At 38.0% G+C, this 13,613-nt stretch overlaps 1 protein-coding gene across 1 annotated transcript in view; it reads left to right on the top strand.

Annotated features, from left to right (window-relative positions):
- LOC121395755 (adhesion G protein-coupled receptor A2-like) overlaps positions 1-13,613 on the top strand; it is a 149,505-nt gene that overhangs the window by 75,474 nt on the left and 60,418 nt on the right. Inside the window, exon 4 of the mRNA XM_041570043.1 lies at positions 9,056-9,127. Within this exon, the coding sequence (XP_041425977.1) occupies positions 9,056-9,127 (72 nt within the window). The remainder of the gene's footprint in view (positions 1-9,055; positions 9,128-13,613) is intronic.

Raw genomic sequence — 13,613 nt, 5'->3', positions numbered from 1 at the left:
TGTTCACATTTTGTCTAAATATTGATAATATTATCGTCTCTAGAAAAACCACTTGAGTTACTTTTTTTCAAGCAGCATTCATATATTTTACGTAATCCGTATCCACCGCTGTAGTAGTGTATACGTTGACCTTGTAGGCATTATTTGCACAGTGTTTTCTTCAACCCGCCATCGAGCTGTGTGACCTTGTTCACATTTTGTCTAAATATTGATAATATTATCGTCTCTAGAAAAACCACTTGAGTTACTTTTTTTCAAGCAGCATTCATATATTTTACGTAATCCGTATCCACCGCTGTAGTAGTGTATACGTTGACCTTTTTCTGGCCTCTGTGCTTCAGTGGCTGCAACCAAAAAAATGCATATTTTCAGCATTTATATGGCATAATTTTTCTGGCAACTGTGCTTCAGTGGCTGCGACCAAAAAAATGACTATTTTCAGCATTTATATGGCATATTTTTTCTGGCCTCTGTGCTTCAGTGGCTGTGGCCAAAAAAACTGGGCAAACAATGCCTACAAGGTCAACGACGTTGACCTTGTAGGCATTGTTTGCCCAGTTTTTTTGGCCACAGCCACTGAAGCACAGAGGCCAGAAAAAATATGCCATATAAATGCTGAAAATAGTCATTTTTTGCCATACGTTGACTCAACGTATATGGCAAAAAATGACTATTTTCAGCATTTATGTGGCATATTTTTTCTGGCAACTGTGCTTCAGTGGCTGCAACCAAAAAAACTGGGCAAACAATGTCTACAAGGTCAACGTATGGCGAAAAATTACTATTTTCAGCATTTATATGGCATATTTTTTCTGGCAACTGTGCTTCAGTGGCTGCGTCCAAAAAAACTGGGCAAACAATGTCTACAAGGTCAACGTATGGCGAAAAATGACTATTTTCAGCATTTATATGGCATATTTTTTCTGGCAACTGTGCTTCAGTGGCTGCGTCCAAAAAAACTGGGCAAACAATGCCTACAAGGTCAACGTATGGCAGTTGTTTAAAGAGAACAGTAGATTACTAGCCAGCAAAGCTACCTAAGCTAAAATGTCCCTCAAATCCCTGCAGACTTCTGTCCCTCCAATACAGAGCAGTATCAAGCAGATTACTAGCCAGCAAACTTACTATCATCTGTCCCTGAAATCACTAACAGCTCTCCCCCTACACTATCTCTTCCAAGCACACACAGGCAGATTTTTCAGATACATTTTTGCCCTTGATCCCCCTCTGGCATGCCACTGTCCAGGTCGTTGCACCCTTTAAACAACTTTAAAATCATTTTTCTGGCCAGAAATGTCTTTTCTAGATGTTAAAGTTCGCCTTCCCATTGAAGTCTATGGGGTTCGCGAACCGTTCGCGAACCGCTCGCATTTTTGCGCAAGTTCGCGAATATGTTCGCGAACTTTTTTTCCGACGTTCGCTACATCCCTAATGAACAGTCGTTCATGTCTGATCTTACAGAGAACACATTGAAGAAATCTAGTGCTGCATGGGTATTTACCAACCATTACAACGACAATCAATCTTAAAGGAACATTAACGCCAAAAACTGAAAGTGTTCCAAAGTAATTAAAATATAATGTACTGTTCCCTGCACTGGTAAAACTGGGGTGTTTACTTCATAAAGCCTATTATAGTTTATATAAACAAGGTGCTGTTTAGCCATGGGGGCAGCCATTCAAGCACAGGATACATAGCAGATAACACACAGTATGCACTCTGCAGAATACCATTGTATTCTATTACATAACTGATCGGTTATCTGTAAAATAACCTGTGCCTTTTCTCTTTTTTCAGCTTAAATTAATTTGCATTATTATATTAAAGGAAAACAATACCTTCTATACTGAAAGGGATACTTTCATAGGAAAACATGTTTTTTTTTTTAAAAAAAAACACATCAGTTAATAGTGCTGCTCCAGCAGAATTCTGCATTGAAATCCGTTACTTAAAAGATCAAACATATTTTTTTATATTTAATTTTGAAATCTGAGATGGGGCTAGATATATTGTCAGTTTCCCAGCTGCCCCCAGTCATGTGACTTATGCTCTGATAAACTTCAGTCACTCTTTACTGCTGTACTGCAAGTTGAAGTGATATCACCCCCTCCCTTTCCCCCGCAGCAGCCTAACAACAGAACAATGGGAAGGTAACCAGATAGCAGCTCCCTAACATAAGATAACAACTCCCTGGTAGATCTAAGAACATCACTCAATAGTAATCCAGGTCCCACTGCAACACATTCAGTTACATTTAGAAGGAGAAACAACAGCCTGCCAGAAGGCAGTTCCATCCTAAAGTGCTGGCTCTTTCTGAAAGCACATGACCAGGCAAAATGACCTGAGATGGTGCCTACACTCCAATTTTACAACTAAAACAAATACACTTGCTGGTTGAGGAATGACATTTTATATTATAGAGTGAATTATTTGGAGTGTGAACAGTGTAATTTAGAAATAAAAATGACACCATAAAAATCATGACAGAATCCAATTAACCAACTGAAAGTGTATATAATATTAAGTGGCATCTAATAATCTTACCAAACTGGAATGTATATATTAGTAAATACTGCCCTTTAACATTTTTTGCCTTGAGCCACCATTTCATGATGGTCTGTGTGCTGCCTCCAAGATCACCTGACCAGAAATACTGCAGCTCTAGCTGTAACAGGAAGTGTGGGAGCAAAACACAAAACTTTGTCCAATAATTGGCTCATGTGACCTAACATGTACTGTATGTGTGTCCTGGGTTTGTTTGTGTGCACCATGAATCCCATGGGGTGGCCCTTAGTACTTAAAATGGCAATTTACTATTTAAGATAACCAATGGCATATACTGTATTGATATAAAAGTATATTTTTAGGAAAATGGTTTATTTATGAAGAAGGGTTTTACATATGGGCTGTTTTGTGCAATATATTTTTAAAGAGACCTACATTGCTTGAGGGTGAAGTTTTCCTTTAAGCTTCACATGCATAAAACATCCACCAGCCAGGAGTCAGGACACTGCATTGTGGGAAAAAAATGAACCATGGCAATTTTGCAAGTTATGGGTAGTGATGGGCAAATTTGTTTTTTCTCGAATTTATAGTAAATCCACAAACATTCAAAAAATGCAATGAAGTCAATGGGCGTCAAAATTATTTTGACGCGCGTCAATTTTTATAAGCACGCCTATTTTGTCCAAATGCATAAAAGTCAATGGGCGTCTGAATAATTTTGACACGCGACAATTTTTATTCTGATGTGGCCAATTTTTTTTGAGACAACGGATTTTTCACAAATGTATTAACCGGCAGCAAAATGCGAAAATTTGCAGCAAATTCATGCCTGGTGAATTTATTTGCCCATCACTAGTTATGGGGCAGGTAGAGGGTTGGGACAGGGAGGCTTATGTGCCCTCATGAATACAACAATGCCGGACCCCATTGTGAAGCACAAAGTCCTGATCCAGAGGTACAAATTGTTAGGCAAGTAGGGTTGTCACTTATTGTCATCTTCTGATCCGGGCAGTGAATTCACAGGGGTGAATTACATCATTAGAAATCAGGGGCATGGTGGTGAAGTCTAGGGGTGGGGCAGTGATGTTTAGGGATAGGCATTGACATCAGTGTGTGTGGCTAATGACTTGGTGCGTGAGGATTAGCTACATTTTAGGATTTTAAGGAATAAGATTTGGTTGGGTTTCAGAACGCTAAAACCTAGCCAGGTAGCTTTGAATCAGAAAGAGGAAGAAACTAAATTTCTGCATGCCGGAGTACTTTAAAATCCAGAAACTTTATTAATCCATGTTAAAAGGCACACATCACATCTAGCTTGATGCATAGGATTTGAATCAGACAGCGGTTCAACTCAGGGAGAAAACGTTTTCTCACTGAATTAAATCTGACCCAGCATGTGTGAAAACGGGACTGTTACATTTAAAATTGGACAGGTGGCGACTGGCAACCCTAGGGGCAAGATGCAGCACTGTAAGAAACATGAGGCCCATTTTTGCACTCTGCTCCCAATCATGTAAATGACCCCTCTGGTCTATAGAAGTAAGACAGGCTACCTTAAACTACGGGAAAATGTGTGCGCTGGTGGAACTCACTGTGTAATAAAAGCAACAAATTGAGGAAATTGCCATAAACATAAAAATAACTAGCTATGTAAGTACCATGGTCCACCATTTCCAGGCTTGGGAAGTAATATTACTCTAATATTACCTTAGTTATAATACTGAATCTATTTACTGTATGAAGAGTAGATTTTAAAATAATGTCAGCTATGGGCAAAATTCAGTATATGAGAACACTGCGGAAATACGAACTATAGATTTTATTCTAAACTGGGTTCCTATTATGCTTATTTATTTTTCCACGTGCCTTTGTTAATATGCATTAATGCATCATTAGCAACTTGCTGAAGGATTAACGTGCTTTATTAATTAGAATAATGCATGAGAATTAGCCTCAAGAATGTGCCCTGACTCCACTGTTAAAAGGCATTTTTATTCTACATCTCGTTTAAATAAGACTTTGGGAATGCAGAATTACGTTTCAGAACAAACACAACAAAGCTTAAAATATAAATAATAGATTTAATAAAGCACCGGCTGATAAGAGCATTGAGTAACCTTTAATCGATGAAAAAACTACAAACAATGTTACTGCAACTTGTACTTGAACTTATGATACCACATTAGTCTCTGATGGACCTAGATCAGGGTTTGGGAGAACAAGAGGTGCATAGTATCTGTGGCCTCCAATAATCATGTGCTCGTTACAGGTCTTCTGTTTAAAATCAAACATCTTATTAGTTGTTATTTATATGGTAAATCGAAATCAAACTAATGAGCAATGTAATAAAAGGTGCAACAGTTGATTATGTCTACTAACCCATAGCAACCAATTAGATGCTTGTTTTTCAAAATAGTTGAAGTTGCTGAGAAGTACATAGGTGTCCCTCCTATCTTGCACATCACTCAGATACCCACATTAATGAGTGTTGTAATGGGCAGACTGCAAAGAAGGCCTCTACTTACCAGCTGCCCTATGTCAAATAGTAAAGATAGGGCTACCTTGGCCCAGACTGGTCAGTAGAAATAAAGAGGGCTGGTCCTTTTGATTAGAAATAAAAACATTAGAAACCTCAGATAGCTATTCTCACTTTTCTGCTTTCCTTAACAGAAGAACATCAGACCAAACCTCTTTCTTTCTCCTGACAACTTCATCAACTACTTAGAGTTCAGAATGGTTGGAACATGACTTTCAGGTGGCGCTGTTGTAGCCAAATTAATTTATATTAACAGCACATTTATCCATTTATAATACACAAAAGCCATGAATATCTTGTAAATTACATCCTTATAAATGGTGAGTTCTGGTGTCATCAGTTATAAACGGTGAGTTCTGACGTCATTTCTGTCACATGACTCACTGAAATTTGTGTATTATAATAAATAAAGTACCCCCAGTTGTAAAATATGAGGATATTAGAAGTTACCTCGGAGTTCCATGACCTGTATAAAAACACTCTGCCTTTGGCCTCGTGTTTTTATATGGTCATGAAACTCCTCGGTAACTTATAATATCCTTATATTTTACAAGAGGGGGTACTTTATTCACTATATCTTGGAACTAAAAACAAAATAAATAATGAATGTACAATGCAAAAGTGCTTAGAATAGCAATCCTATCAATTCTACTTCACTTGTGTTAAAGTTTTACTTATCCTTTAAAGGAGAAGGAAAGTCTTCATCTAATTGGAGGTGCCAAATGTTAGACACCCCAAGTGATTGTATTGACTTACCTGAAACCCGAGCCGGTGCTCCTATCAGCAGAAAACTGCACCAGCCCGGGGTTATACCAGTGAGCACCACAAATCGATCATCTTCTTACTTCTTCTTTCTTCTCGAGGCTGCTCATGCGCAGTAGACCGAAAAGCTGAACTTCAACTAAAAAGTCGGCTATTTCTTTCTACTGCGCATGCGTCTGCCCCGGGAAATTTGAAGATAGAAGAAGCCGGAAGAGGATCACTCCATGGTGCTCGCTGGTGCAGTTTTCTGCTGATACGAGCACTTTCAGGTAAGTCAATAGAATCACTTGAGGTGCCTAACATTTGGCACCCCCAAGTGAAAGAAGACTTTCCTTCTCCTTTAAAGAGAATGAAAGTTAAAATTACTCTTATTGCCAATTTATTAGGCATTCCTCAAGGATTATTACCACTGGCCTGTTACACAGGGACCCCTCTCCACTTTAAACAATAATCTGGCCCATAGTTCTTACTGCATCTGCATAATGCACCATCGCATCTCCCCTGTCTCCAGGTATCCCCTGTACCACCCTGAGTGATTTGACCTTTTGTTCTCCTTAAATTGAATCTCATTGATTCCAAACAGACCCTACATATTTTATAAATTATGCTGGAAATGTTTCCTCTTGGCTGCAATCTATTTTCTAATGTTCCCTCATTAAACCGTACAACAGTGCATGGAGTTATTTTATTGTGGGCTGTTCATTGTATATGGAGATGTGAAAAGACAGCGATAGTTATTTCCTTTCAGAGGCCTGAAGAATCAATGGCCATCAGCCAATTCTGATGAAACTGGGTCACTGGATTATATCAACAAAACATAAATGTATTTTAATAGCACCCTCCGCCGTAATTGGGAAAACATTTGTCTGAAATAATTGCTTTACTTCTTAGATTTGCATGTTTTATTTCCCTTTCCAACGAACTTTATGAAAGTGAAATTAATTACAGTTATTGCAGGATTGTCAACCCTTTCAGTGCTGGTTTCTTGGAGTTTTTTTACATTCACAAATGTGATTCCATAGTTTGCTGACCATCTGTTTTGGCAGGATTCCCAGAACCATGAAGCAATTTAAAAACACTCCTTGCGCTTCTGTGTATTTGAACCCATTTTATTTTGATGAATCGTATGCATATCTATTGACACAGGGTAACCCTAGAGCTACTGCCATCTTGAAGGTTGCGGTAATTTCAGGGTTCACCCAACCAACAGGTGCAGAGCCTAAAGAATTATGCGCAGCCATCATTTCTATTTCAAATACCAGACATTACACAGTCCTCAGGTGCAAGGCCCACTGGGTCTAGCCACCCCAGGGACCCCACTCCTTTGCTCACCGACCACCGACTGCACACAAACCTTATACTTACTTATGATTGGGTGAGGGAGGGCAGCTAGGCAGCAACAGCAGAGGATAGGTAGATATTGGGTCTGGGTCAGTGGGGCTCTATCTAACCCTGACATTAGAAATGCTGAGCAGAATTTCGTCTAATACATCGAATTGCACAAACACAATTGTGCTCCTTATGCTGTAATTAGGGATGCACCAAATCCACTATTTTGGATTGGCCGAACCCCCCAATCCTTCACGAACGATTGGCTGAATACCGAACTGAGGGGCAAATTCACTAAATGCTGAAGCGCCTAACGCTAGCGTCAATTCGCTAGTCACATTGGTCATTTTCGTTACTTCGCAAATTCACTAACGAACGCTGGCGTAAATTCGCTAGTGTTACTTCGCACCCTTACGCCTGGCGAATTTTCGCAACGGACGTAACTACGCAAATTCACTAACGCGCGCATTGTACTGAACGCTACCTTTTATGCTAGACTTCCTTCGCCACCTCAGACCAGGCGAAGCGCAATAGAGTAGATAGGGATTGCTTCAAAAAAAGTTCACATTTTTTCTAAGTCCCAAAAAACGCTGGTGTTTTTTCTATATTATGGGTGATAGGCTGAAAAAGATCAAAATTTTTTTTGGGGCTCCCCTCCTTCCCCCCTACATTTCCTAACTCATGGCAACTTAACTATACAGTGGGCACATGTGTAGGGCAAAATATACATTTTATTTGCTGTTTTGAAGGTTTCCCAGGCATTTGTAGTGATTGTACGTATTCCTCCATTGAGGAATCAACGCTAGCGCAACTTCGCAACCTTACGCTACCCCTGAGCACAACTTCGGATTTTAGTGAATTTGCAGAGCGCTGGCGAAACTACGCCTGGCGAAGTGTGGCGAAGTGCGGCGAAGCTATGCCTGGCGCAACTATGAATCTTAGTGAATTTGCCCCTGAATCTGAATCCTAATTTGCATATACAAATTAGGGGTGCATAGGGTGTTTTGTTATAAAAAGTTACGTGATTTCCCTCCCCGCCCCTAATTTTCATAAGCAAATTAAGATTCGGTTCAGCCAGGCAGTAGGATTCGGCCAAATCTGAATCCTGCTGAAAAAGGCCGAATCCCGAACCGAATCCTGGATTCGGTGCATCCATAGCTGTAATCATGGGGAAGATGTTGCATAGCTAAAAAAAAAAGCAAATTGCGTCCGAAATTTAAGTGACCTAAATTGCATTGTCTAGACAGTTAACAATATTTTAAGCAGATAAGAGAAGATAATTTAATAATTTATCAACATTCTCATTTCAGTGGTTTCAGAGTTTTTTGAAACCACGATCAACGCATTTTCTCTAGAACCACAACTGCCCTTTTATTTATTAAAAAATCTGAATATAAAAAAACAAACAATGCTGAACGATGCCCTGAGAAATACAAAAACACCAAAAATGTGAGTTTTTCTGACAAGTACTAGTGAAACAATCAGAAAACATCTAAATGTCTGAATGTCTAAAAAAAGGTGTATTAGAGCTATTAGTGGATTTTACTTCATAAATCTCAAATTTTTAGTTTTAGAGAAACAAAATCCTCACTTTTAGAGAAAAAAATTGATTCATGAAAAAAACAGAAATTAATATTAGTAAGTAGACCCAATTGTATTTCAGCAGAATAGAGTACAAGGTTTACACACCTCTTGCAGGAATGAAATCACAAGGAGTTGGAATGCATGAAAGGATTCAACAAAGTCTTTAGAAACAGCTGGAGAGCAGCAGGTTAGACATCTCGGCATCAGATCAAAATGATGCAAAACAATGTAATTCTTGGTCAGAAGTAGAGGCAGTTTTATAAAGTATACTAAAAACATAACAATGGCAATTATAACAGAAAGTTAATTAAAATATTACAATTTTTTTCTTCTTCCCAGTGATCTGTCTAATAACAGGATTGGCTGTTTTACCCCAGAAATGTTCCTAGGCCTCTTCAATCTTCAAAAACTGTAAGTAGAGTATTGTTGGGTGTGAGACATTTCATATCTTTGTTTTGTTGATAAGCTTTCTCCTTTTTCTTATTTTTCTTCTCATAGAAGGAAGCTACATTATAAAAACTGAAAAGGATTTACAATATATGGATTATATAAATTGTTGGTTTATGTATAATGTTTCCTATTGTGTTGATTATTGTATTTTGTTTATAATTGTAGCTAATTGTCGGACCTATTTAACAGCACCTCCCAACTGTGCTAAGAGGAATCTAGTACTAACCAGTTTTCAGTGAGGGATATAGGGGGTTATATAATAAAAGGCACTATGTTTGCCCAGGAGCAGTAACCCAAAGTAACCAATCAGCAGCTAGCTTCTATGGGTTACTACTCCTGTGCAAACATAGTGATTTTTATTATATATAGGGGTTTAAGTATTCATAATCCAAACACCAGTTTTCAGTTTCAATTTGAGCAGGGGTGGCTCTTGTCATTTTGTTGCCTTTATGTCTCCAACACATTTTGTGTCCTAGTTTTTGAAACTGGTAGGGGAGTAAGGCAAGATCGCTAGTGTAGTAAGTCATTCGTTATATAATATTTATTGGAATCAGACACATCACAATACACCAAGGGGCACATTTACTTAGGGTGGAATATCGAGGGTTAATTAACCCTCGATATATTAGACCGTCAAAGTGAAATCCTTCGACTTTACCGCTATTCGTTCGTTCGAATCGAACGATTTTCCTTCGATCAAAAAAAAGCTAGGAAAGCCTATGGGGACCTTCCCCATAGGCCAACATTGATACTTGGTAGGTTTTAGGTGGCGAAGTAGGTGGTCGAAGTTTTTTTTAAAGAGACAGTACTTCGACTATCGAATGGTCGAATAGTTGAACGATTTTTAGTTCGAATCGTTCGAAGTCGTAGTCGAAGGTCGAAGTAGCCAATTCGATGGTTGAAGTAGCCAAAAAAATACTTCGAAATTCAAAGTATTTTTTATTCTATTCCTTCACTCGAGCTAAGTAAACGTGCCCCCAAATGTAGAGGATTAAAAAAAATTTTGCGTTAAATAAGCCAATTTTTAGCTAATCAGTCAAAACATTATCAAAAATTCTAATAAAATGGCAACTTAAATCAGTAAGAGTTGTTTTTTAACATTCAATCTATTTTATTATGTTAATTTTTTCAAAAAAGTTTATTTTTTTTAAAACATCATCTAATAAAAAATGGCAACTAAAATCATTAAGAGGTGTATTTTCAACATTCAACCAGTTTTATCAGTTTAATTTTTTTTAAAAAAGTTACATGGCTATTGAAGATTTTGGGAGAATTTATGCAATCAAGGTTTTCTGAAATGAGCCAGTCCAGAAATGTATAAATCAGTATCCCTGTGTCTGATACAACTGAAACAAAACTGATTATTTTGATTAGGTGATCCTTCCTAAATATGGGGACCTCTATCAGCACATATTTGGGCTCCTAAGATTGATCTGACCATTCTGTATGCCTGTATGCTTAGCTTGGCCAAAAATGGTATGATTTTCATAATTAGATCACATGTTAATCAAGTACAAAAACATAATTTGTGGACTGCATCCATTGTCCAGTTATGAGCCTTGACCAGTGTTATGTTCTAACTCAGGGGTCCCCAACCTTTTTTTACCCATGAGTCACATGCAAATGTATTAAGAGTTGGGGAGCAACACAAGCACCCCTTGGGGTGCCAAATAAGGGCTGTGATTGGCTATTTGGTAGCCCCCATGTGGACTTGCAGCCTACAGGCTCTACTTGGCACTATACTTAGTTTTTATGCAATTAAAAGTTGACTCCAAGCCTGGAATTCAAAAATAATCACATGCTTTGAGGCCACTGGGAGCATCATCCAAGAAGTTGGAGAGCAACATGTTGCTTACAAGCTACTGGTTCTGGATTACTATTCTTACTGATCTGGGAAATCAAAAGCTGCTTATTTAATCAAGTGAGGCTGAGCTGGTAGCCTACAGTATCTCTGCTGAACAGTGAAGATGTACAGATGTTGTAGACCCCACACAAAATTGTTTGAAATAAATAAATCAGTTATGGTAAATCACTTAAGGTGAGATGTTGGCATGTTTTGAGAAAGCCTGAATATTCAGGGCCAAAATGCTCCAACCTCTTCTTCTCTTGGGGCCCATAAATGAATGGGAAGTACAAGCATTACTGGCTGCAAACAACAATTATGTGCTTGCAGCATTCTCATAGAAGCCTTATTATTCATATCTTTTGACTATGTACTTACCATAAAGTAGGTTTCAGGCAGCAGTTTCTGCGTTCATGAGAAGAACATCATCTTCTGCTCTGCATCATTTTATCTTCTCATTGCTGTTCCCATTCCCAGAAATTCCATGACCTTTTTAATTGTCTACAGTGTCTAGACTTGTTCTTCTGATAAAAAATATATTCAAAAAAGACCATAATGGTGGATTTACTGTATTTGGACTCCGCTTGCATTATTTCGTGCTTTATGTAACTGATTAATTAGTAATTCATCAAAGCATTCCAAAGAGAACAGAAGGGGACTGTATTTACTTCTTAGTGTTTGTGTAAATCCAGATTGAGGTATTTGGAAGCCAAGAGAAAGTCTGTGGTTGCAGGTTTACAGACAGTTCTTTCCACCCTCTATGTTAATGCCCTGAAGATGAACAATATGGTAACAGGATTTACAAAAAAAGAACTATTCCAAAATAACAAGTATTTAAATCAGCCCTAGCTTTCTGTTTCTGTCTCACTAATCTGAGCGAGCTGCTTGCTATTTTTGTACAGAACAGTAGCTATAGTGACAAAGTGAATGGAAAATCTATTTATAAGTAGTTCATATTCCACTTTCCCTGACAAAGGCAGTAGAAGGTAGAAGTTATTTTGTGCATGGAACATTCTCTTTCCACACATTTGTATACCCGCTTCTGAGAGGGACTACCATAGTACCTGCCCTGAGGCTGTCTCATTATAATGCAATAAAGAATCTATGCAAACGAAAGCAAATTGGTAGCTCTCGCTTTTACTGTATATTTAGTATAAATGCAGAAATGCACAGAAGGAATGTTGCTTCACTGTGCCTGACCACTGTCACCTCTAGGATCTTCCATAAGGCAAAGTATCTACTCTGGTGATCAAGGATGTTGACTATCACAGTTCTCCCTCAGGAAACTTTTAACTTCTCCTATTGACCAGGAATAGTGCCACCCTGAGCAAGGAGAAGCTGGTTCAAAAGAACCTGGTGGTGATCAAAAAGAGTTCTAATGAACTGGCTTGATGGACTCATTAACCGTAGTTCAAGGTACTTGCTTAATTATTCAAAACACTAAGGTGAGAAGCCCTCAATGACTAAGAATGGGGCAAATTTGGACCAGACAGTAACTCATAGCAGCCAATCACAGATTTACTATAAACTATATAACCAGTTTAGTAAATCAGTAGAAAAAAATAAAGGTGCATCATTCTTAGTATGAAAAAATGACAGTACTGTTCATTTATAAACACTGGGAAATTCTGCACCTGGGCAGTAACCCATAGCAACCACTCAATCATTATTTGGCAGATTTATCGAGGGTCAAATTGAAAATTCAAATTTTTTAATTCAAATTTTGAGTTTATTTTAGTGTAATACGACTAGGGAATAGTCCAAATTCGATTTGAATTTAAAAAAAATTCAAATACGAATTTTGAAATGAATCATGTACTGTGCCTTTAAGAACTCAAATTCGACTATCATCTAAAACCTGCTGAATTGGTGTTTTATCCCATGGGGGACCTCCTACAATCAATTGGAGTCATTTGGTGGACTTTTGAAAAAACATTTTTTTGTAATTTTTCTTGGTGAAAAAATACCAATCGAATTCAATTTAAATTTGCAACTCAATCCTATTCACCCGTTTTTTTTAAACGTTTTAAAGTTTTGATTGGTCTTTTTTTTTCAAAATTGGATCCTTGATAAATCTGCCCCTATGTATTTTAAAGCCAGCTGCAGGTTGAAAATAGAAAGAAAACATTTTATTGGTTGACATGGGTTGCTGCCCAGTTGCAAATTAGCCCAGTGTTTATAAATGACCCTGCAATATCTCTTAGTCAGAAAGGAATTGACTGACACTAGTTTATTGCTCTGCCTGTGGCATGCTCTCCTACCATGAGTACTATTTATCCTGATCCTAGTACTGACCTTTAGCCCTGCTTGTCTAGTTAACCTTGCCTGTGCTTCTATAAAATTGTTCCTGTTTGCCAGCTCAGGTTCCTTCTTAGTCCTAATAATACAGGTCAAACTGAAGGGTTATTGTTCATATGTTCAATCAAGATGACCCATTGAAAAGTTTTGATAAAAGTCACATAAAGTTCTGGTTCCAGTTTTCAAAGCTCCTAGCTCCCTGGCAACCTTCATTCTGCCATGTAGACCATATGATCAGTCTTTACTTCTCAGCAACTGTCATATGAAGTTATTAATGTGCTCATGTGCAATTCCATTTATGATGCC

Source organism: Xenopus laevis, chromosome 7L (genome assembly GCF_017654675.1).
Source record: "Xenopus laevis strain J_2021 chromosome 7L, Xenopus_laevis_v10.1, whole genome shotgun sequence".
Taxonomy (NCBI): domain Eukaryota; kingdom Metazoa; phylum Chordata; class Amphibia; order Anura; family Pipidae; genus Xenopus; species Xenopus laevis.
This window is presented reverse-complemented; position numbering and strand designations above follow the sequence as displayed.